We start from the raw sequence: 25,048 nt of genomic DNA on the forward strand, positions 1-25,048 counted from the left end.
CTTTAGTTCTGAGACAGGGTAGGAGGCTGCAGAGCGTTAGTCCTTATAAACACAAATCCATATTGTTTGGGGGAGTTTGCATATATCAAACTGAGAACTGGGGAGAGGACTTACCACCTGGTCTTAAAACAGTGCGCTGTCTCTTGTCCCGAGGGGAACTAACTGCACTGCAATAGTGTCAAACTTCACTGTCATAAATTACATTGCCCAATATCTACACTCACCTCTCTGCTGCTAGTCTGCATCACTTTGTTTTCCTAGCCTTGAGTGCCCTCTGGTGTTAAAAAGCATGTCTGAAAATGCAGTGAATGTCCACAGACGTTGAACATTTACATTTACTTGCTGTATCTGAACGTTGCAGTGTTCATTGAAATTGAATGGGGATATTAATATAAATTCTTATTTGTAATCTTACAGCACTTTAATTACTAAAATTCATTTTCTCTTTAGATTGAAATATATTGGAAAAGATGTAGGCCAGTACCAAGAGAGATGCCTCTCTAAATAGCAAACCTTAAAAGTGAAATGTGATTTCTTATACAAATAATTTTTAAGATCGCATGGGAGAGGATGCAGAAAAATCCAACTAGTTAAAGCAAGACTGACATAAATTCAGATGTCTGCATAAACCCCAACAACATTTTAAATTATGCAGACTGTTGTCCCTAAACATCCTGAGAACTATCAAGAACACAACCACAGTCGGCCAATTTGTCCTTTGTTTTTATTGCCTCTCAATGGCATCACATGCAGCAGAGATCGGATCTGATGTGTCTTGCACTTAGACCTTCATGACCCACCTGTGCTGGCCTGACCAGGGCTTCAGCTCGCAGCAGCCTGTTCACTCGTGTCAGCCTGTGGTTGACTCTTCCTCTTCCCACCTTCTCCCCTTCCCAGTCCTGAAGTACGCCGGCCAGTCGGCCTTCGACCACTCCCCGGTACGGTTCCGCTGCCAGAACGGCGACTACGTCACCCTGGACACCAGCTGGTCCAGCTTCATCAACCCCTGGAGCCGCAAGGTGGCCTTCGTCATCGGCAGACACAAAGTCCGCACGTGAGTCCCTGCTCACTCGGTTCTCGGGCTGCACAGGAATCCGATTTCTGTATCTCAGAGGTGGACAGTGGTGTCCAGTCTTCAAAATCACTTCCTTACATTTCCTTCACACTCCAGCCTCTAATAACGCTTTCTTCCCAATTTTGTCATTAGAGATTTAAGTGTTTTATTATTGAACTAAAGGAAATATACCAATAAAATGATCAAAGTACATTCGTAAGTGCTATGACATAATCTTCATTCGGCCTCTGAAAAGTTGGGTTTGAGAATGATCAGAAAGGATGGGAAGATTTGTCCATTTAGAAAGATGGAGAAGGGAACATTTTGAACGGCCTTCCCACTGTCAGTGCTTTGTCTGGAGAGCTCCCCCGTCTTGCCAAGCTGAAGCAGGGCAGCCGGTTCACGTCTCTATCTCCCGCAGCGGGCCTCTCAACGAGGACGTGTTTGTGCCGAGGTGTAAAGGACAGCTGCCCGTCATCGATGAGGAAATCAAGGAGCTCCAGGCACAAATCTACAAGCTCTTCCTGCAGGTCGGTGTTCCCCGGGTCTGTGCCATGTGTTTCATATTAACTGGAGTGAAGGGCAGCCCACACTCCAAGCCAACTCTCCTACAGGCTTGTCTCCAGGTTCCCACACAGCTGCAGAGCGGTCTTCTGCTTTACCGTCCACCTTGCCTGCTTTAGATCACATGGGCGTAAACTTCACCCTCGCAACGTTTTGCTTCTACTTATTCTTAGACAACTTAGCTAGCTCCTTGCAAATAAATGGACACACAACACCGTATCGCTGAGGAACAAGTGTCCAGACGGTAGGGTTAAAATAATGCCTTTTTAATGTGTTTTTTTAAACTGAAATCTTGTCAGATTGTGGAAAAAGTGGGAATAAAAACTAATTTTACTGCCTCTTCCTCCTCCTGTCTCCCCCCTCGCTGGGTGTGGTGTGTGGCGTTCGGTGGCGTAGCCAGTGCACAACAACGGCTCCAGTGGGTACGGCAGCCTGGGCAGTAATGGTTCCCACGAGCACTACATCAGCGTCGCGTCCTCCAGCGACAGCAACGGCAACGTGTGGGAGGACGCGCAGCGCGAGCCGGTGAGAGGGGCTGGGTTACACAGACCACTGCGTTTGTTGTCTGGGGAGCACAGCAGCGAAGAGCAAATTCAGTGTCAACGGGTTGTTTGCATTGCTCATGCCTCATGGCGCTGGAGCCCTGGGCTCAATTCTGGGCCTGGGGTGCTGTCTGTGTGGAGTTTGTATGTTCTCCCTGCATTTGCGTGGGTTTCCTTCAGGTGTCTCAGTTACAGAGACGTACTGGCAGGTTGTTTGGCTTTTGGGGAAATTGTTTCCGGTGTGAGTTTGTGTCTGTGTGTGCCCTGTGGTGGACTGGCGTCCTGTCCGGGGTGTACCCTGGCTTGCGCCCTTGAATTGGAAGAAGAGGTTAGGGGATGGATGGGTTGGCTGGTTTCAAGAGTTTAAATGTTTGGATTCCCAGACTGGTGTGAAGGACGATGAGGGGTTACTATGGTTTTTGTTTCCCATGACATACCTTAAATGTAAGAAATCTACAATTGATTTGTATAACGGCAAATGCAGTAGATGCACACGATTACAAGGGTATACCTTTAGCATTCCTGTCCTGTTATCGGGGTCCCTTGCTAAAAACTGATTGTAGCGGAGGCTGTGACTTCTTGAATTCACTTCCCGGGCTGGCTGTGCTTGTCCTGTAGATGACGCTGCAGCAGATCTGCGCGGATGTGAACAGGGTGAAGAGCTGGGGCCAGCAGGCCTACCTGGACTCCCGCAGCAAGCCCCTCCCCCTGGGCACCAGCGCTGCAGGTAACGCCCCTGCAGGCCCACAGCGCACAGGCGTGCCTCACAGCCCCGCGGCATGCAGTTTCCCATTTAAGGAAATGCAAAGTGTGTGGGTATTACATTAATAGAGCATTTACACTCAGAGCTGTGTCTTCATCAACGGGCAACACTTTCTGTATTTTCATGCAAAACTAAATGGTAGCCACCTTCTCCATTTGCGGAGCTCCTTTTGAGTTTAGAGGGCTGTTACGTCATATTGAGACCCAAAAGATCAAGCAAAGACGCAGCTGATATTTCCTAGTTATCTGAACAAATTTCAGTTGTCCACCTGTATATATATATATTCTACACATTTGAGTATTTAAACTTATTGGTGGCTAAATGAATGAAGGGTCTCGTTAAGGCATTTCCTACAAGTTCCCAACGAGCATTTTCGGCAGCGCGTCTGACGTTTTCTTCCAGACACGTCTCCCTTTTAGTTTTTTTGTCGCTTTATTTTTACTGAGCTTTGTGAAAAACAGAAGTTGATATACTAGAGTGGGGACTGAGCTTGGATCTCTCTCGCACACAGCAGGCAGGGTCTTTCCTGCAAGGCCGGCTGCTTTTCATAAACAATGAGAAGTCGTCGATGTCAGGAAACAAACGAAAAAATCTTAATCTGCTGTCATGTTGCTCTTTCCTTTTGGCGTGCAGACGGACAGAGTGCAGGTCTTCCACTTCCCTCCGGGAAGCAGGAGGTCAGAGGGCATCTCACTGCCTCCCACGGCAGCTCCAGGAAGCAGCCCCACGTTCCGTCCTACCAGCAGATCAATTGTGTGGACAGCATCATCAGGTAGGAGCACCATGCCCTCGGACCTCTCCCTGGAGTCTGGCTCTGGCGGATAGTTAAAGGAATAGGGACAACGACTGATGTCTGGGTGGCCAAATCGGAAAAGGTGCTCTTTCAGGCACAGGCAGAGCTCCGCAAGGGTGGGTTCGAGCCTGCCTCACGTCACCAGCTGACTGACTGAAATTCCCTGTGCGGTAGTGCACAACTGGATGAGTGTGTGTTGTGGGGGGGGGGTCATGAGCGGTCTTACATGCATTAACTTTAAATTTCCATCTGTGTTCTCTGTTCCAACTTTAAATACTTATTGAGTAATATGTTCTCAGTCCCCTCTGCTTCCCAATTAAGGTTCCCTGTATGCGGCTCTTCATTGACCTACACAGCCTACATCTGAAGCATGTAAAGCAAAATGACAGAGCTCTGCAGGAGTGACGAGGTCACAGCTGAAACATGCTGACTGAGTGAAACGCTGATGGAGAACCATGCTGTGTGCCTGTGCCCAGGTATCTGGAGAGCTACAGCGGCCCGGCTCTGAAGCGCAAGTGCGAGTCTCTGTCCAACACCACCTCCTCGTCCTCTGAAGAAGACAGGACCCCCCCACCCTTGCTGGAGGGAACGCAGCAGGTTGAGGGTGAGTACCAGTATCTGCACCAGCTTGCTGTGGAGAAGCAGGGCAGCCTCGTCTCCTACACAGTTGGCAACAGTGCTGCACCTCATACATACTGCTTTTTACCCTTGTACACATCCCTGACGCCTCTCCCCTTCAGAGATTTGGCTCAAAAGCAGCTCCATGCAACGAATTAATGCAAAAGAGATATTCTTACACTTCACCCTGCATTTAAAGTTTTTGCATTCAGCTTATTCATTGAGCACCGTCTGCCAGCATTTTCCTGGATTTTCCTAGTGCCTATCTGAACGGATGCAATTCAACAGTCATGAACGTGGCTGTTGTGTAGTTGGCAATGAGCATCAGCAGTTGGAGCTTTGTGTGTGAAACGTGGGTCTTCTGACCTGTGCTGTTTTTGTCTTTGGCAGAAGGGTCCCTGCTGGCGACTGGAGCCCCAGACAGCCAGGTGTCAGCCGGGTCTGGGGTGACGACCACAGCGGCAGTGGTGGGGGCCCCCCTGACTGACCTCACCCTCTCCACCAAGGCCATGAGCGTGGTGTCCGTCACCAGCCAGTGCAGCTACAGCAGCACCATCGTTCACGTTCCCCAGCCCGAGTCTGGTAAGAGCACACAGATGCACACAGATACAGGTGGATTTGCAGACACACTCTCGCACAGGTGAGCTCACAGGACTTTACCACCATGTTTATACACTTTCGCTCACACAGTCTTGCACAGTTGCACTCACAGGATGCTAGGACCATGCTTATACAGTTTGTGCACACTCATACACATGTCCTCACAGGACTCTAGCAACATGCTTATATGCTGCAAGGCAGACGGGAACAGTGGAAGCGCTTATTCCCCGCAGAAACAGCAGCTCAGCAGTTTCTTGCCTGTTTTTTCCATGTCTCTGCACTCCCCAGCCTCTCGTCTTCTGTAACTGTATACTGCTTTTCACATCAAGTCGTGTTTTTCCTGCACTTCCTTATTAAATAGCAGGAATAAGCTGAGGATGCCCTGCGTAACTGGGCACGTACCTTATTTTATACTGCAACATGAGAGAGTGGGTGGCAATGGCATGTTCAAGCCTATCCCTGCCTGCCCCCCCCCTCCCCAGAGGTGACCGCGCTGGAGGATGCCCCGATGGGCAGCGAGCAGGCGGACCCCCCCCGTGTCGCCCTCTGCTCGGCAGCAGCCCCGGAGGAGTTCCGCAAGGTGGGGCTCACCAAGGAAGTGCTGTCGGCGCACACCCAGAAAGAGGAGCAGGACTACGTGGACCGCTTCCAGCATCGCATCCTGCAGAGCCCCTACAGCTCCTACCTGCAGCAGGACAGCAGCAGCAAGGCGCCCTCCCACCACCACGGTGAGCACCGCGTGGGCACCCACCACACGGCAGCGCAGCACCGGGACCTGCTGACAAAACAGTGTTCAACACTGTCCGCTTTATTCTGCAACAACTGGAGGTAGCAAATGGTGAAAGCTTCTGTACCGCAACTCAGACAACAATCACTGAGGCCAACAGCAGCTGATCGTGTTATCAAGGGGTGGAAACAGAAATTGGCCAGAATTAGTCACTCTCTTTCCTTTTTTTCCCCCTCTCCCAGGTGACTATGTCCCAAGGCCTGCTGGCACAACAGGGTGGAGGAAATCCAAGACCGGCAAGCCGAAGCACAAGCGGCCCAAACCGCAGGGCTCCTCCGACAGCTATGCCTCTCCTCCCGAGAGCTGCCGTGCCCGTAGGCCCCCAGCTGCCCCTGCCTCTCCCCTGCACCAGGCCTGGACCCCTCCTGAGGCCTCGCAGGCCAGGGCCCCCAGTATGGGCTTCCTCCCACCCGTGGTCATGCCCTTCCAGCCAGCCTACTTTCCCTTGCCGGCACAGGTGGGTGATGAGGCAGCAGGGGGCGTGACTCCGAACTCCAGCAGCCAGCAGGGTGGGAATCCTCTTGCTATGCAAGGCGTGCAACCCATGCAGCCAGCGCAGCCAGTCCATTCAGTGCAGGCAATGCAAACCATACAGCCTCCACTGGCAGTGCAGCAGATGCAAGGCATGGTGCCTTATGTGGCTCCAGTTATGGCCGTCTTTGTTCCCAGCTTCCCCAACTATCCCGGCTACCCCATGTACCCCCAGGGGGTGGGCTCTGTGGGCCCTGCGTCTTCTCCTTCCCCACAGGCTGTCCCCTGCCCTTCCTTTACCCCAGCTCCATTCCCCGAGACCCATCCTCCTCAGGGGCCGTACATAGGCCCCCCCGAGCCCCCTCTCCCGTCTTTGTCCCCCCAGGCCCCCTCCTCTCTTGGAGAGGACCCCGACTCTGCTCAGCCTCCCCCCCTTTTCTCCAGCTCCCGCTCCAGCTCCCCCCTGCAGCTCAACCTGCTGCAGGAGGAGCTGCCCAAGCCAGCAGAGCCACAGGGCGGCGCAGCCCTGCCGGAGAGTCTGCACGAGCCGCACACCAAGGGGGTGAGTCTCCGCAGTCAGCTACTCTCTTCTCTTTCAAGTCTCTGACTTTTTTTTTTTAATGTAAGTTCAGCCACGCTTGCTTTCAAATGAGCTGGACCTTTTTGACTGCATTTGAAGTACAGAACAGGCTGTAGTGCGGGATCGTAACTTGCAAGCCCAGTTAAGCAATGCAGGGGCTCACCGTGTGAGTGTGTGTGGTGGGGGGAAAGAGCGCTCCAAGGAGGTGGAATGGAAGTGTCAGTGTTGTACCTATTGTGCAAACCTCTGATGGTCAGTAAGATCCACAGTCTCATAGGTCAACACCAATGTTGCTAAAGAAAAACAGCCAGTTAGACTACTGCAGACCTCAAGGCTCACCTAAGCACAACAGTGTTGTGAATGGTTTCTGACTGGATGCTTCTTGGGAACCACAAGTTTTTTTCACCTTTTAGCTTCTTTAGTGAGCAGATGACGTGTTCATTTTAGCCAGTGTGATTTTAATGTGTCTCCTTTTCCCCATTTGCTTCCTTCTCCATGCCCTGTGGTTTGCAGGACGACGCTCCCAGTGAGTCGGGTAACCAGGACAACCAGTCCACATCGAGTGAGCTGCTGGACCTGCTGCTGCATGAGGACTCCCGCTCGGGCACGGGTTCAAACGTTTCGGGCAGCGGCTCGGGGGAGTCCGGCGGCTCCTTGGGCTCGGGGTCCAATGGCTCAGGCTCTAATGGCACCTCTGCCAGCCATACAGGTAGGATGCCTCTCTCTCCAGTCATGTCACAGAGGCCTGAGCTTGTCCAGAAGACTAAGGTTTCGCTGAGCTCGACCCTGGGTGCTGCTCATGTGGAGTGGGGGGTCACGATGGCGCATCAGCTGGGGGCACTCTCTCTGCGGCACGTGACACTTCACGCCAGAAAAAACAACGCAGTGATGGAGGACACTGCTGTACATGATGCTTAGTAAAGTTCCCATGGCACGTTTCACACGAACAGGAACTTACACCTTGAGCTAAAAAGAGGTGATGAAATCTGGCCAGTCTGAAGCCTCCTCACCTCTTCCATACAATGTTGAACAGAGGCATGTGATGACTGAAACGAAAGCTGACTCTCCTGTCTGTTGCCTCCTCTGGGCCTGGCGCAGGGAGCAGCCAGTCCGGCAACAGCAGCAAGTACTTCGCCAGCAACGACTCCTCGGACACGTCCCGCAGCAAGGCGCGCAAGAGCCAGGAGGTGCCGGAGCGGGCCAGCTTCGAGAAGCGCGCGGAAGACTCCCTGTGGACCATGATCCAGCACACCCCCGAGCCCATCATGATGAACTACCAGCTCCTGCCCAGGTACGGCTCGGCAGCCGTGCCCTGTGCCCTGTGCCCTGCGCCCCCTGTCCCGGTGGCTTGGGGGCGTGCGATATGCTCTTCGAGGGCGTGAGGGTTTCACAGCCTCTGTGGAATATGTGGCAGTTGTTTGTCCTGTGCAGTTTGAAGCGCATGAGGCAGGTGACCCTCAAGCCCCCTGCACTGAAAATCCCCTTTCGCGTTACCTTCCAGTGGTGTATTACGTTTCCTGTGTTGAGCAGCTCTCTCCTAAATTTATTTCTGCACAAACGGGAGTCATTCCGGCTGACAGGATGGGGACGTATCGTCATTGATAACCGAATTTTAAGCATCTGACTGGGACCCTAAATGAGTCCTGAAAAGGCTGTCTTATAAATCTTAATTTCTTAATCTTTTTTGAAAACTGTACAGACAGACTGGGTGCTATACAAAATAGCAGTGTTGTACTATTCTAAATAACAAAATGGCACGTCTGTAAATACCAACACTTGCTTTCTTGCTCTCAGTGTGTATGTTCAGAAAATGTGTTTTCTGTATGTGGGTATAGAGGGTTGTGAGAATACACTTTGCATGTTTTAGAGTATTGTATGATGGCTGGGGCGTCTGTGTGTAGTACTGTGAGATTTCTGTGCAACGTGTGTGTATACAGTGTTCTGTGACTGCAGTTTTGGGACATGTAAGTATTAATTTGACTTATGTTGTATACGTTTCTATAGCAGGCATTGTACTGAAACAATATCAGTGCAGTACTTTGTTCAAAAGTGCTGGGGTCAGAACCAGGACCTTCCAGTTACAAGTCAAGAGTCCCAGCACTGCCCACTGTGGCCAGTGGTGTTAATGTGTTAGCACTGTGTACACACCTGGTCTCTGCATGTGTTAAAAAAAAAGTTTTAAGCTTCCTCTCTATTTCTAGTTATGCATTATTGTCAGACTATGGGATTGCATCACAGTTCTGTGTGCGTGGATCCGGTGTTGTGTGTGTGTGTGTGGACTCCGGAGCGTGTTCTGTGTAAATGCTGCGTTTGTGTCTTCTGACTGTGCTGGGTCTGCTCAGGGACCAGGCCCAGGTTCTGACGGAGGACCGCAAGAAGCTGCTGCTCCTGCAGCCTCTGCAGCCCTGGTTCACAGAGGAGCAGAAGGAGGAGCTGGCTGAGGTGCATCCCTGGATCTGCCAGCATGGCCTGCCCCCGGAAATCGACACACAGGTACCAGACGGGCGCCACTTCTCCTGGATGGACGGACACGGGCATTCTACACGTAACGCTGCCCCCAGTGAGGCACACAGCTTTAGGATATGTGCACTGCTGCCCCTGGGGAGAAATACATGTTCCTCATTATCCAGTACCAGCTTGTCAAAAGATACCAATGACATCACGACCACCTCTCCCTAATTACAGAAAACCAACTGAGGGACACAGAACACTTAGGCAAGTCGTTAATATTGTGTTGCCAGAATCTAAAAGACATTTTCATTAAGGTTGATTAATCCTGAAGGTTTGCCAAGTGTATGTGGGTTTTATTGGATGAAGACAGTGGTTCTGAATGTTACCTTGTTTAATTTATCTGTATTTAAGCAGGTGAAACAGTACAGTATGCCGTGTGCCTAATGCAGAGTCTCTTGCCTGGTTTCCTGCAGGGCTGCATCAGCTGTAACAGAACGGCAGACCCGCCTGCAGAGCCTCAGACTGCAGACACCCCCGGCCCCACCGCCAGCCCCCTGCGGGCCCACAGCCCTGCGCCGGACACCTGAAGCAGCAGCCTTCCACAGCCCAGGGGCAAAGGACTGACCCCAACACAAACCACTGCTCCTGCGGTACCCCCCCACCACACTTCGACCAGCCAACTTCTGGGAGGGAGAGGGAGAGAGTTCGGGGGCCGGCAGCTCTGTGTGCGTCGCGTCAAGAGCGACGTCTACACACCAGCGCGCGGAAATCGCAGCGCCGCGCACGCCGGCTCTGCCTGTAAAATAACAGACTACAAAAGGCTAAACCGACTCGCAAGAAGAATACACTATAAGAGTAGGACATCATGAAGCCGATTGTTTTTCTAGTTCTCAGAAGAGTAGATTTTTTTCAAGTGATGGACCTGTTCAGCTGTGAATGTTTTATCCTCCTGCAGTACAATCATGCACCTGGGGTTCCAGTCTCCTTCGGGGTTTTTTTTAAGATATGGGTTGGGCTCAGTGATGGCTTGCCTTGTTAAAAAAAATCTTTTTGTTTGTGGGAGGCTGTCAGGCTGCGGTGCTCGTATCCTGACTGTGGCAGGAAGTGCTTTTTTATTTTAGGTCGAAGGAGGCTTTCAGGGTCCCGAGGGCCCAGGGTAGTGTGGGCAGTGACCGCGATGTGGAGCAGCCTGAGAAGGCTGGTCTCCGAGCTGCTGTGCCCAGTACCTGTGTACAGCTATACACAGCTGTAGTATTACTGTGAGCTGTCATGGGAGATGGACGTTTCTTAATGCAGATTATAGAAGGATTAGAACGTGGGGCAGTAGTTCTCAAAACTGGAATTTTTTTCTTACCACTGACTACAGAGGTTAACTTTTAACGGATATGACTGCCTGTTTACACCCTTTTGAACAGTTCTCTGCACTGAGATTAGGTTTCAGAACCACCTTGCTGCAGGCATATTACTGCCACACCCATGACCAGACAACACTGTTCAGTCTGCCTTCAAATTGCTTATTATGCCATCTGCTATAGCTGTTTACAGAGCTTGAAATGGTGAAAAGCAGAGCTCAGAAACTGGTACAGGATTGATTTTAATTCCTTGTGCCACTCACCTCTTCAGGGTTGAGAGTGGGCAGGCCCAAACAGGGTCTTATCAAACGGTGTTGAATTGAGGCTTTTAATTAGCTTCATTATTGAAGAATGCAGTTAGAATGAAAAACTAGAAGACATGGACTGGACTGCAGGTGAGAACCACTACTGTAGTGTAGGATCTCAAAGGACAAGTACAGCCGGATCAGGCCTTGTCCCAGGTGCCTCCACACCTGCTGTTTTTCTTCTGTTATAGGCCTATATTGACCTAATTAACTATTTTAGGGGGGGAAAAATTTCTGAAGGGTCCAATCTAGCAACTTGTTAGTTTATTTACATATTTTATTTGATAAAGAGATTGACAGCAGGTATGCAGGTCCCTAGGACCTTATATCATTGTTGTAAAAGCACGGTAGAGTACGAGCAGACAGAATCACAGCCTTCCTATCTGCCTGGGGGGGACTTTCCCATGTGCTACAGCAGGGAAGTCTTCTATCTGAAAGCCCATGGGAAGACAGGCACACTGGTATTACACTGCATCGGTACCTGAATCTGTACTATTAATGATAGCTGGAGTCAAGCAAACATTTTCTTTTTAATTCACATCTGTACTATGTTTCTTAAGATTCTTATGTTTCATTCTCCCCCCCTCTGTTTAAAGTACAAGACAGTTTCCTTTGTCAGGACAACAGGACCATGACACATTCCCGAGTAACCTCAAGGACTTCATTTGGAGTCTATCTGAAGCGCAGTCAAAAAGTGGATAAAAGCGCTTTTGTTTGTTTCAGTGAAACTGTCTGATAAACTGTTTCTGTCTTTCTGTTTCGTTGTGTGTTATTTAGAAAAGCAGATTAGATTTTTACTATGCTGTTTGGTTTCTTTGGGTAGCTGCCTGTACAAGTTTCAAAGGATCTTGTTTGCAGACATTACACTTTGACCAGAGAAGAGAAAATTACAGGCTTTAAAAGTGCAGCACTGGTTATTGTTTCCAAATACTGTCTCTTCACAAGCTGTTTCTGCAGTGGAGCGTATTAGGATATTGTTTTTTTCAAAAGTGATATTCAGTCAGGGAGTTTGGATGTTAATGTCATGTCAAATCAGGGCTAGATTCAGTGGGTTATTACTGCTGACCTTGCATGCAGTTGTGATCAGAACTGCTTATTTTGAGAAAACAAAAAACAGTTTAACCTAAAAGTGATTTATTTTCCAGTTCCATCCATGTAGAGCCTTTTGCCCTAGCAATACTCAAAGCAGACCATACTTGTGTGTTACGATTACCATTTTGCAGCAGGCCATTGAAAACAGTGCAGAAGCACTTGACTGAGCAAGAACATGGAATAATCTGGGAATTTGGAATGAATAAACTTTGTAGAATTTGGTCAGAAGAGTTGCATTTCTCTATTCAAAAAGGTAGGACTAGTCAGCAGAGATGGGACACAGTCAAGTCAAAAGAAGGACTTTTGCCTCACAGTCCTGCGGTTGTGCCTTTTAGTTGTGCCGACTGTGGTCACAAAACTACACAATCCACTGAACCTGGCTCTGTATTGGCATAAGGCAGGGATGTCCAATCCTTGTTGTGGAGGGCTGCTGATGTTGTATTGGCAGGTTTCCCGGCTCACTTTACAGAAGCAGCACCTGAAGAGCTGAGAGAAGCTTTTCAAATCGGTCCAATTAAGCCAATAATGAGCTGATTAAGGTCAATAAGAGCCAAGCTAGAATGAAAACCTACATGCAAATAAACCGGCCCTCCAGGATCAGGATTGGTGAGCCCTTGTATGTTTAAGTGCAGTGGCTATCCTAATTCTGCAAAGCATTTCAGGTCAAGAGTTTTAACTGTGGATATTAAAAAAGGACCCTTGGACTATGCTCCTGCTGGTTGTTTAGTACCAGCAATTCACTAAAGCAATTTACCAGCAAATTTCTGAGCAATTTAGCATGCTTTGTATACAGCTTGCTTACCATCTGCCTTACACAGGGAAAAATTTCAGCTCTGAACTGGGAAGTTTCACCTGAAAGAGCACATCTGCCTGAAAAAGCCTTAAAGAGGCAAAGGTCTGACACTGGCAGAGCAAGGTCCACCAGTCAGGGGAAGGCAAAGAAACCACTGTGGCTGAAAGGATCTATAGACATTAGGCGATTCGGTTTCATTTGCAAAGAAGTGGTCTGATCTTTTCTGCTCCAGACTGAAGTCCTTAAAGATTTTGCTTGGAACTGAAGGACACAGCTGCAGATAAGTTGCCCTTCTAAAGCTCTGAACCACAGTGCTGTTCTTTCTTCTGGATACACACCAAGCTGCACTAATGCCAACCTTGTGTGCTCTATGCCATCAAGAAATTGAGTTCTCCATCACTTTTGTACCCAATTTTAAAAATGTATAGTTTGTAAATGTTCATGCCAGAAGAATCCATTCGTTTACTCTGACATTTGTTCACCAGTCTGTTTACTTGTGAAATGTTCACATTTCTTCTGTTATCAACACTGTTCCTCTTTTTTGTCCATAAATATGGAATAAAGTGTTCTAGTGTCATTAAGCATTGTAATAGAAGCTGGAGAGGGTCTGACAATGACAATGGTGTTCAAATGATTGTTGTTAAACATGCACACATTATTTGTGCAGCCCGAGTGCCACAGGAGCTGAATGTTTTTGTACAGTATTTTTGGAGAGAGGATCTTTTTACAAAAACAGGATTTCAAAGCCACAGGAAAAGCCATTTTGTCATCTGTTCAGGGAAGAGTTTGTCGGTTTATAAATTAAAAATCTTCTTTTCTCCTTTTGATTGATTTCCCGGTTGTCTTATTCTGTGTGTGGGTGTGTTCCTGTTTATTCTGCTTTGTATACATGTGGCAGGCACGGTGGAAGACAGCAGCTTGGCTCTGACCACCCCCACCTCTAACCAAGAGTAGGTGGCTAATTTGTGTCCTGCCATCCTGATTACAGTTAAAGCAAATATTCAGCATTTACACACACGCCTACATGTTCTACCTGTGAGCAGTTCCTGTGCCCAGGCTGATCTTTTCTATGTTTTATAGTTCAACCGGTAGCCTATAGTACGTTTTGCCAGCTTTACTGCCCCATCCATTCCCAAGGGAGGAGACTGGGTTATGGAAACAAACCACCCTTGATCATACTCTCACTGTACATCTCTATGCAGCTTTTACCAGTTTTAGGTGCCAGAGCATTAACCTCACTTTGGTTGTATGAGGTTTACTCTACAATAGAGGTCTGTCTACTATACAAGTCTTGGAAAAGTCTGTGTCACTAAGTCATAGTGCCTTGCAAAGGTATTCACCCCCTTCCAATTATGGCCCATGTTGTTGGATTACAAATGACAGAGCCCTTCACCCTTTTATTTACGTGAATATCATCCAAACCTGACTGCTCCAACTGAACACGTCTATGGGTGAAAATGTCACCAAAAACCGCAGAAGAAAATCCCATCTTTTTTCTAACAGCTGTATCCAATACAGGGGTGCAAGGGTAAGGAAAAACTCAAATCTGCTGACGGCATTAGATTTTCTGTAGAGAAGGGGTGAATCCCTTAATTCCACTAAGCAGGTGTGCTAAACAAGTCACTGTATGTAGGGTTTCTCTTTTTATGACGTTCCCCTTTTCCTTCCTTTTTTTTAACTTCGTCTCCCTCATTTTTAATCACTTTTTCACTCGCTCCACATTGCAATTTCTCTCCCGTCGCAGATTCCACAATCACGTTTCTAAGGTACACCTCACTGCAACTGAAACTGAATTATTTCCTGAAAAAAAAACCAAGCATGATCACTGCCGTAATACTGGGATCCTGCGACCAGTGCGTTACATTCACCGCAGCCCAGGCCGCCGTTTCCTTCCCTCGTCTACCTGCGGAGCCTCCATCCCTGCCTTCCAGTGCCGCCCGCATCGGCGTCCTGCTCAGAAATATACTCCCTCTGCCGAGCCTGGAACCCGCTCCGCTGCCCCCCCGGCCCCCCGAGACTGGCCCGGTCAGCACTACGAAACACCCGCAACGTGAACGATAAGGCCCTTCTCATGTGTGACCTTATGGCAGAAAAACTTGGCTTTCCGTGCTTAACAGAAGCTGTCTGTCCTGCCACAGACAAAATGACGGCCTCCTTCTCAACCAGCTCGTCCCTCCGGGGTACGTGCTGTTAGACCTCCCTCGTGTTTCAGGCAGAGGTGGGGTCATTATTGTTATCCACAATCTTCCTTACTGTGTAAGTCCTGTTTCTGCGCCTCTTCCCTCTTCTTTTAAAGTGTCTTGTTTTAAATGTCTCTGTTCCCCACTTTACCATCATTGCCATGGCCTATAGACCCCCCCCAAGCCAGATGAAACCTTTTTAAAACAGGTGAGTTTGCCGATTTACTTGCGTCTCAGATTTAGGAGGATCCTTATCCTTATGTAACTAATGGTCAAAGCAAAAAAAAAACACATATAAGCTTATATCTGCAAGTATAATAAAACTTTTTTAGACAACGTAGCCTCACATCATATTTCTTACTCTGATGGAGAAATCAGGAACGTTACATGCTCTCGCAGAGCTCTCACTCCGACCGAATTTCTCACCGCAGCGCAACGTTTCTGTCAAACAAAATGGACATATTTTTAATTACTCCACTTAAACAACTTTCAGCTTATTTAGAGCAACCAAAAACTCTCACTGACGCTTCAATCTCTGATGGCAACGCTCCAGCGCTGGAGCCAGGGGATGCCGAAGCACCCACAGCTAGCTACAAAAGGCATAAATGCTCAGCTAATGCTGGACCGACAAAATGTAGAAAATATGCCGATAGTTTTCCAAAAGCAAAGATTTGCCTCAGCCACAATGTGCAGTCTGTTCTCAAGTACTATCCAGCGAGTGTATGAGACCTTCCAAGTCGATCAGACATTAACAGACAAAACGTGAATAGTACAAAGACAAGTCTAGATCATTTTTGAGAAAAAGGCAAAAGAACTGACTAGCGCACAAGCTGAAATGATGGTAACTACTGGTGTGAATAAGAAACTCCTAAAAATATCATACACTGTAGCCAAAGTAATAGTTAAGCCGAGTGAGTAGTGAGTAGCTTTTGTTAACTACAAATTCTGCAGTTTGGAAATTACTTATTATTTATGCCTCAGAAATGCCTACGCATTTTATGTTATGACTAAGCAATTTAGGAAAAAATAATAAATAATAAATAAATAATATATTTAATAAACATACAGGCTGTTTTTGAAATGCCTATTAATTTTGTGTCATATTGGAAAAAAACATAGGCATTATAATAGCACTAGCAACAAATACGTTTTTGGTAATAAACATAAGTTTGAAAACAAGCACTTTTGTCATCATTGCAGCAAAAGTACAAGAAGGAAAATATCATGGCCCGTGTAGGGGGGCCCTCGAATATTCTCTTGGCCACTGGGGGGCCCTGGAGGAATAAAGCTTGAAAACCACTTCTCTAGAGGACAACATACATGTGTTTAACAGTGCCCTTTTATTGACCCTCGACACCTTTGCTCCTCTAAAAACTCGAACCATCTCTTTTTCTCGCTCTGCCCCTCTGGTACACCGACCACCTGCGATCACTGAAGGCAGTCTCCTGGAAACTTGAGCGCAGGTGGCGTCCTTCTGGCCTAAACGTACATTATCAGGCCTGGAGAGATTACTAGTCTGAACACAAGGATACGATAGAGTCTGCTAGATCCAGCTACTTCTCTCACATCATTGAAAATAACCACAACAACCCTGGAATCCTTTTCTCCACGATCAACACACTGCTAAAGCCAAACTGCCCCACCACATTACCTGCCTCATCGCAACTCTGCAACACGCTTTGAGATGTACTTAGCTCCAGGACCGACAACATCCGGCATCACATTCTCTCCACAACGCACGCCACTGCCACACCCCCTCCCTGCTTGCCCAGCGTTACTGGTTCCCTTCTCTCCCATCTCTCTCTTCTTGACTCTGCTTCCATCAGTAAACTGGCACTGCGTAATGTAATCCACCACCCGTATATCAGATCCCATCCCCACCACTTTATTTCAATCCTGTTTCACTTCTCTCTGCCCCCTTGTCCTCAATACAATGAATGAATCCTTGAGCACTGGTGTTGTACCAACGGTCCTCAAAACTGCTGCCGTGACCTCCGTGACAAAACAACCAAACATGGCTCTGGACAATCCAAACAATTTTCGCCCCATCTCCAACTTACCCTTTATTGCAGAAATTCTGTGTACCAGAAATGAAAATTAGGTCATTTCCCAATCAGAAACCGTGGTTCAACCACGACATTCGCAATAAAATAAAAGATAGATCCACCGCGTTCAAATCGGGGGACAAAGAGCTGTACAAGAAATCACGGTATGCATTAGAAGAAGCCATAAAACGCGCCAAACGGAGCTACAGAGTGCGGCTCGAAATGCAGTGCGCTGACACCCAGAGGCTGTGGCAGGGATTACAGTCAATCACAGGCTACAGGGGCTGCAGCCAGGAGATTGACACGAACAACGCATCCCTGCCTGACGAGCTGAACCACTTCTATGCCCGCTTTGATGCTCTGAACACGGGCACTGCTGAGTAGACCCCAAGTGTGCAGGGCGAGTTTGTTCTGAAACTCTCAGAGCAGGATGTGCAGAAGACTCTGAGCAGGGTGAAAACCCGTAAGGCTGTAGGGCCTGATGGGATACCACCTTGCGTCCTGAGGACATGTGCAGCCCAGCTGACCACAGTGTTTACAGACATCTTTAACTCCTCCCTGTCACAGTCCATGGTCCCCACCTGCTTTAAAAAAACCACTATTGTTCCAACCCCCAAAAAGACAAAAGTGACATGCCTGAATGATTACCGCCCAGTAGCATTAACATCTGTGGTGATGAAATGCCTGGAGAAGCTGGTGTTGTCACACATCAACTCCTCCATCACAGTCCCTGGACCCCCTGCAGTTCGCCTACCAGAACAACAGATCAGTGGATGATGCTGTCTCCCTGGCTCTGCATACAGCCTTGGAACACCTGGACACTAAGAACTCGTATGTGAGAATGCTGTTTGTGGACTACAGCTCAGCATTCAATTCCATCATACCCTGTCAACTGGTGACAAAGCTCAGGGGATTAGGTCTGTGCAACTCTGTCTGCAACTGGCTGCTGGACTTTCTTATCGAGAGACCACAGGTGGTGCGGATAGGCAATAAAACATCAACACCACTCACCCTGAGCACTGGAACCCCACAAGGCTGCTGTCTGAGTCCAAGGTTGTACTCCCTATTTACTCACGACTGCACAGCAAGACACAGCAATAACCGCATCATCAAGTTTGCCGATGACACCACTATAATAGGACTGATCAGTGATGATGACAAGTCCACTTACAGGGATGAAGGTTTTTGGGAATTCACATCTCTAAAGATCTAACCTGGACTGTGAACACTGACTCTATCATGAAGAAGGCTCAGCAGCGCCTTTATTTCTTGAGGTGCCTCAAGCGATGGGGGATGCCAATACATGTGTTGGTGAACTTCTACCGCTGCACTATCGAGAGCGTCCTCACCAACGGGATCACCGTGTGGTATGGCAACACCTCTTCGCGAGAAAGAAAGGCACTGCAGAGAATGGTCAATATGGCCCAGAAGATCATCGGCTGCGGTCTCACCGAGATTAAACAGCTCTATGAGGACCGCTGCCGTGGTAGAATTCTGGCCATTACAGAGGACAGTCACCACCCTGGGCATGAGCTCTTCACCCCACTGCCCTCAGGCAAGAGATATAAGAGCATACGGACACTTACCACTAGATTCTTCAATAGCTTCTATCCACAAGCAGTGAGACTGGCGAACACATTTAGCCATCCCCCTCGGACCACACCCACACCATCACCATCTACCTCATTGTAATTTATTTATTGTACGTCTCCAGTCATTGTTTACACGTCTGTATTGTTTACATTCAAACTGCCTGCATGTTTACTTGCACATTGTCTATTGTTTGTTTGTACATTGTCTTGATGCACTGTTTGCACTTTGTTTTGTTTTTTTACACTTGTTTTACAATCGAGAGACTTTCAGTAAGTAAGAATTCCATTGTACCAGTACCGGTTACATATGGCAATAAAGTTCAAGTTCAAGTTCTGGAACGAGCTGTTATTATTCAGTTAAATAACCACCTCATTGCACATAACCTTTTTTGAATCCCTCCAATCTGGCTTCTGACAACATCGCAGCACAGAAACTGCCCTGGTCAAAGTCACTAACGATCTTGTAATAGCTTCTGATTCTGGATCTTACTATTCTCATTCTTCTTGATCTTACACATTTCCACTTGGTCGGCTTTTAAGATCACATGGCCTCCACTATCATTTCTGTTCTGACGATACTCAAATCTACATCCATACCAAACATGACACCGATGTGGCTGTCTCTATTCTCTATAATCGCATCTCCGACATAAAAACATGAATGACTCAAAATTTCCTTCATCTAAACTGTGACAAGATTGAAGTCATGCTTATCGGCACCCCCCATCAACTCTGTAAAGCCGGTGTTGTAACCAGTCTGTAGATGGTACTGTACTTGAACTTCAGTCTAAATTGAAAAACGTGGAGGTGATATTTCATTCAGGCTTGACATTCGACCCACAACATATATTCTTAAAACATATTTCACCTCAGAAATCGCTAGACTACGTCCTATGTTATCACTAACTGTTGCTGAAAAGCTGATCAACACATTTGTCCTCCCGAACTGACTATTGTAATGCTCCACTCGCTGGGGTTCCACACTGAACAAACTCCAGTACGTCCAAAATTCAGCAGCCAGAATCCTGACCAAGTCTACTGCAAGTGCTCACATTACTCCTATCCTGAAGTCCATGCATTGGCTTCCTGTCAGGTTTTGTGTCAACTTCAAAATCCTCATGCTCACCTATAAGACTCTGCATGGCTCGGCACCTCAGTACTTGTCTGAGCTACTATCATCCTACTCCCCACCTCACAACCTTCGCTCTGCTAATTCTGGTCTCCTCTCTGTCCCCAAGCCCATCTACACTACATGGGTGACAGGGCCTCTCCTGTTAAGCCCCAAAGCTCTGGAGCTCTATCCCTAAGGATATCAGAGTCACATTCTCAAAACTCCTTCAAATCAAGACTCAAAATGTTCTTTGGAAGGGCCTTTACTGAACTGGTTCTGTTCTTTACCCCTCTGCTCCTACTGTATTCAGTACCCCCCATCTACTGTCTCCTCTCATTTTGTTTTCTCATTGTGCAGATCTTATGTATTTTTTATTGTTGTTCTGTAACGAATGCCACCTTTAAAGGTGCTATATAAAAGAAAGATTATGATGATGAGTATTATTATTATTATTATTTGGATCCAGTGCTCCTTACCTTAATCAGAATTATGCCTGCAGTCTGCTCCTTGCCTCCCCTCCTCCCCAGAAGTTTCTCTTCAGAGGTATTAATCTCAGAGGGACTTCCTGATAAAACAAAGATCAGGAGGTTTTGTGTGAGAAGGCTAGTAAATGCAGAAGACATAAAAAAGGCAAACAAGGATATCCAGAGTGTGCAATGGAGGCAGCAAGTTACAGATGTTAAAAATGTGCAATACATTAGCAGGGCCTCAATTTGAATAGTCTGATACCGCCATATCACCCTGCCACTCACAGCTGGCAGCCCACTGAACATTAAGCAGGTGTGAGCTTGGTCAGTACCTGGATGGGAGACCTCCTGGGAAAGCTAAGGTTGCTGCTGGAAGAGCTGTTAGTGGGACCAGTAGGTGGCGCTCACCCTGAGGTCTGTGTGTATCCCGATGCCCCAGTATAATGTTGGGAACTTTATACTGTAAAAAAGGCATCATTCTTCAGATGAGACATAATACAGAGGTTCTAGCTTTTTGTAGTCATTAAAAATCCCAGGGTGTTTTCTGAAAAGAGTAGGTGTGTTACCCTGGTGTCCTGGTCAAATTTCCCCCCTGGTCTTTATCAGTCATGGCCTCCTATTAATCCCCAACTGTAAATTGACTTCACTACTCTGTTCTCTTCCCAGCTGATCGCTGGTGTGTGGTGAGCATACTGGCGCACTTTGGCTGCTGTCACATCATCCAGGTGGGGTTGCACATTGGTGGTGGTGGTGGTGGTGGTGGTGGTGGTGGAGGGGAGTCCCCATTACTTGTAAAGCACTTTTGAGTGGAGTGCAATTATAGTGCCATTATACATCTACACTTAATTTTGTCAGTAGTCACAATTATATTCCTTTATTTAATATGGTATTTAAAAGGTTTTATATTGTTGTAGCGTGATTATGTTATTTGCCTCCGACAGTATAGTACAGTATAATGTACACAACCCAAAAATGGAAATTATAACTCAATTTCGTTCAGTTCTTTTCAGAGCTTTTCCACTCCGCTCTCCACACAGATCAAGGCTCAAGTCTAAGTGACATACAAGCGTCTAGGGGAGTCAGCTGTGAGCGATGCTCTTCACTGCTGGCTCAGGAGTGGAGCAGATCCCACAGGGCCTTCGGTGATGGACTCAGAGGCAATGGGGAGGTAAGGAACGAGAAGCACAGAGGCCACAGGAACTGCTGTGTCAGGGCTTATCAGCGCCAGCACCAGTTAATTTTAGATTTCATGGTGTGTGCTGGTCATTTCAGAGGCAGTAAAATCCCCCGACGCACTGCTTTAAGAGACAGCAGGTTAAGGAGTCTGCTCAGCAATCATTCACTGCTGGATAAAAACCCCAGTCCCCATGGGGTACACAGCATATGCATTAAGTGTGGCTACAGTGCTGGTTCTCAGCCTCCACAACTCTGCACGCATACATTAATTTAGGTGCATAACATTACAGTACCTCAGTGAGCCACACAAATAGTTTAGTGACCTACTGTACGTCTGCCTGCAATAATAGTCTGCCTTTGTAGGTTCTCTCAGCCAGATACTGAATTGCAAGCAAAGATTCAACCATAAAGACCAAGAAAGCTTCAGAACAAGCAATGAGTTCAGGGAATTAATATATGCAATAAAAATATCTCACTTTGTTCTGGTTAGTTTTTGCTGACATGTACTGTAACCTATTTTACACTTAGAAATCTTCAGTTTAAGCACTGATGTTTTGAATAGAATTTTAAGTTTAAAAAACACGCCCTGTATGTGTAACACTGCAATTTCACAAAATGGATTTAGGGCAGATACTTATGCAAGACTTTTTGTATTTAGCCCCTTTTTTTAAACTATTTTTAACCCAGCAGTAGGTTCCAATTCTAGACTTTGTATTTAGTTCATGCTCGACTTTCTCTGCTTTGTTTATATTTATAGTTATCAAATGTGAAGCTCGCTAGAGAAAAAAAATAAAACAAGCGTTTGATAAATGTAGAAACACAACTTGCATGTAAATGCTACGGTAAAGAGAAGACAAACGTGACTTACAAGACCGACTTAAAACAACGCATATTTTTAGGTTTGTAATTTTGCTCGGACTCGCGAGTCTAACTGTAGAGCGTATGCCCGCCGGTACCGAAAACTATCATTTAAAAACTTTGCGAAAAGGATTTAAAATAACCCGTTACTTTGACCAGCGAGGCCTAACTGTATAAAGTCGTAAATGTGAAAACATTACGTTTATAACACCCCGCTATAGTTGTTTAACTTAAAAAAGTACTTACAAGTGCCGTCAGTGTTGGTTCACTGCCCGTCTACAAACAAAATGGCGGGAAAAGTTTGATTACGACGAGTTCTGGAAACCATATTTCTGAATTTTATTTTTTTATAACAAAAACTAAAATAGAAAAAAAACACAAAAAACGATGAGAATTCAAACAATGACTGACAAACACTAACGGTTCATGATTCACGAAATGCGCTCATATCTAAATTATATCATTATTAATATTAAGTATAACACGTTTACTTCTGCTACAACCTAAACGTACTCGGTAAATTACTGACAGGGTAATGTCCCTACAGAAGTGTTAGTCGGCTATTTTCAAATGTGTCTGTTTGTTGCAACCGTTGCTTTTCAATTTTGCGATGTTGTTGGAATGGAAATATTTATCGTGTGGTTGTAGTTGCTAGTTTTCTTGTTTTATCGTTGTCTGTTACGTCTCTTTTAGCAGTACAGGTTTTGGGTTTTATCACCGCTTGAAAGTATATTTTTTAAATCATTTTAACTGTAAAGTGTGCATCAAATGATTTTTGGGAGGATACGAGAGTCTATCAGGAACTTTGGCAGTTCATCATCTTACCCAAATGAGATCAGAGCGTGTTTTGTAATTCTGTTTACTGTTTACTGGGTACTGATCCGTTTTTCCTCTTCTAAAGCATTTTTAAAGGCATTATACTTTAGGCTTGAACTGAAAAGAAAGGACAAGCTAAAAGAGACAGAGAAGACTGGGATAAAACCTGTGCTTATGAACAAATGACTTTGCTGTCTGCTTTGAGTGTTTTGAGTACACTAGATTATGGTTGTAACGAGCCATTGTTAGATATAACTATGAGCTCCGCTGTTGTTTTTGGAAAAGAAACATAATAATCTGCTTTCTGGTTAAGTCAATGAACCACAATGTCGCTCCACCCATGGGCATGCAGTCTCCTGAAAAGCACTGTAAAGACCCTGCTTGTGCTCCATGTCAAAAGGTGAATGTGCATGTTGGACATTAGTGTCTGCTGGTTCCAAAGACATAAAACTGAGTTTAAAAAAAGAATAGTGGTCCCACATTGGGCAGGTACACTGGAAAAGAGTTCAGATTTAGTGATGAAAGAGAAAACGCAGAGTAGCCGCAAATGCCAGTTTTCTGGGAAAAACCGGCCCTGGTGTGAGTGTATGTCTATGGCTGTGTGTGCCCTCCGATGGACTTGTGTCCCATCCATAGCTACCCTTCCTTGTGCCAGTTGCTTGCTGGGATAGACTTTTGCTCCCCAGCAACCCTAGATTGGATGGATGGGTGTGTTAGTGTGGGTTTAACTGGGGACTAGGCTGGACCAGAGGCCCTGACAGTAACAACAACTCTCCAAAAAGTCCCCTCAGCGTGGTATGGCGCTGAAGCCTTGCTCATGTTGTGCAGCTCTCCCTAGGCTTATATCCCCCGACTTCATGAGCCTTGAAATTACGATATTGCTTTGTGCAAAATAAAAAGAAACAAGCACAGCAAAACCTGGAGATCGTTTATTGATTTGCTGTTTTAAAAGCAGGTCATCAAAACAGTGGAGCTGATGAGAGAGCTGCCTGGCGTCACTCCTGCTCATCCATGAGTTTAGTGGCCTCGGCCCGCCGTTGAAAACTCAGCCTAAGATGCTGTTTTTTCAGGAACCCGGGAAATAAAGCTGTTTGGGGAATGGCGGGTTTAATGACGTGGACAGCAGGGTAGCATGCTTTTAATGAATTAGTCAGGAAAAAAATAGGAAAACAAAAATCTGAAAGAAGGCAGAAAATCATATTGTTCCTCTCTAGGGCATTTCTAAATCCATCGCTTTGTTCTCAAAAGTAAGTGACAGTTATTTTTAGGTAAGTCTTCTTGTACAGGCAATCTTAAATACAGAGACCCCTTTCTAGCTCAAGAGACAGCTAGACCTCTCAGGCAGCTTTATTAACCCAAGTGAAGTTTTCAGCTGCCGAACAGGGCGGTTCGAGAAGGTTTTGAGAAGAACGTCAAATTCTGCGTCTCCCTGCAGAGAGCAGGGTGGTGGGTGGTAGGTGGTGGGGGAGCTGAGCAATTCCCTGCCACGGAGGATGGCGTTGAACGCCGAACAGCCCCCCCGGCTGGCCCCACTCCCCACCCACCCCCTGTGTGCGTGATGAGTTTCTGCTTGGACCCCCAGACTGGGGGGTGGGGGGGGGCAATCCCAGGGGCCCGCTCTGGCTTCGTTGACGTTATTGCCCTTCGTTCTCATAAGCAGATCGAGGGGGAGTCGTTTTACGATCAGGACCCACACAAAAGAGACCGAATAATGACCTGCCAGCGGGTTGATGGGTTGGAACAGAGGAATCGTCCCGGAGGGACTCGGCGCTCCGGCTGGCTAGGGGGAGCAGCGGCGGATGCGATTGGCCGGTGAGGATGACGGGAGTTTATATAGCGCCCAGGGCTCCCGGTCCCAGGCAGGACTCTCCAGCTCTCACCCCGCGAAGGAGGTAAGAGACACGCCTTTCTGATCAGGGCTTGTTAGAATCGGCAAAGGTGATCTTTCACAGCATTCGTATTGCGCTCGTGGACGAAGGGGTGGCCACACTGTTCCGCTCCAGGCAGTGGAAGTGGCGCATCTCCAGCCGGTCTCCTG

General features: G+C 47.1%; 1 protein-coding gene and 1 long non-coding RNA gene across 14 annotated transcripts in view; one reads left to right on the forward strand and one right to left on the reverse strand.

Moving 5' to 3' along the window:
* per3 (period circadian clock 3) overlaps nt 1-13,590 on the forward strand; it is a 27,311-nt gene extending 13,721 nt beyond the window's left edge. For all 7 annotated transcript variants that reach the window (XM_069183800.1, XM_069183801.1, XM_069183799.1 and 4 more), the window contains 13 exons: nt 898-1,054; nt 1,476-1,584; nt 2,015-2,143; nt 2,779-2,887; nt 3,557-3,695; nt 4,193-4,320; nt 4,725-4,916; nt 5,417-5,662; nt 5,904-6,754; nt 7,286-7,481; nt 7,871-8,063; nt 9,115-9,265; nt 9,697-13,590. In XM_069183800.1, the coding sequence (XP_069039901.1) occupies nt 898-1,054; nt 1,476-1,584; nt 2,015-2,143; nt 2,779-2,887; nt 3,557-3,695; nt 4,193-4,320; nt 4,725-4,916; nt 5,417-5,662; nt 5,904-6,754; nt 7,286-7,481; nt 7,871-8,063; nt 9,115-9,265; nt 9,697-9,810 (2,714 nt within the window). In that variant the 3' untranslated portion in view covers nt 9,811-13,590. The remainder of the gene's footprint in view (nt 1-897; nt 1,055-1,475; nt 1,585-2,014; nt 2,144-2,778; nt 2,888-3,556; nt 3,696-4,192; nt 4,321-4,724; nt 4,917-5,416; nt 5,663-5,903; nt 6,755-7,285; nt 7,482-7,870; nt 8,064-9,114; nt 9,266-9,696) is intronic.
* Nucleotides 1-22,544, reverse strand: part of LOC138225054 (uncharacterized) — a 23,860-nt gene extending 1,316 nt beyond the window's left edge. For 2 of the 7 annotated variants that reach the window (XR_011183608.1, XR_011183610.1), the window contains exons 1-5: nt 22,441-22,544; nt 20,170-20,258; nt 4,701-4,913; nt 801-3,737; nt 225-293 (exon numbers count right to left, since the gene is read on the reverse strand). This is a non-coding gene — a long non-coding RNA (uncharacterized lncRNA). The remainder of the gene's footprint in view (nt 1-224; nt 294-800; nt 3,738-4,700; nt 4,914-20,169; nt 20,259-22,440) is intronic. The other 5 variants (XR_011183607.1, XR_011183611.1, XR_011183609.1 and 2 more) reach the window with 4 other exon arrangements.
* Between the last annotated feature and the right edge of the window lie 2,504 nt (nt 22,545-25,048).

This window comes from Lepisosteus oculatus, chromosome 25 (assembly GCF_040954835.1).
Source record: "Lepisosteus oculatus isolate fLepOcu1 chromosome 25, fLepOcu1.hap2, whole genome shotgun sequence".
In the NCBI taxonomy this organism is placed as follows: domain Eukaryota; kingdom Metazoa; phylum Chordata; class Actinopteri; order Semionotiformes; family Lepisosteidae; genus Lepisosteus; species Lepisosteus oculatus.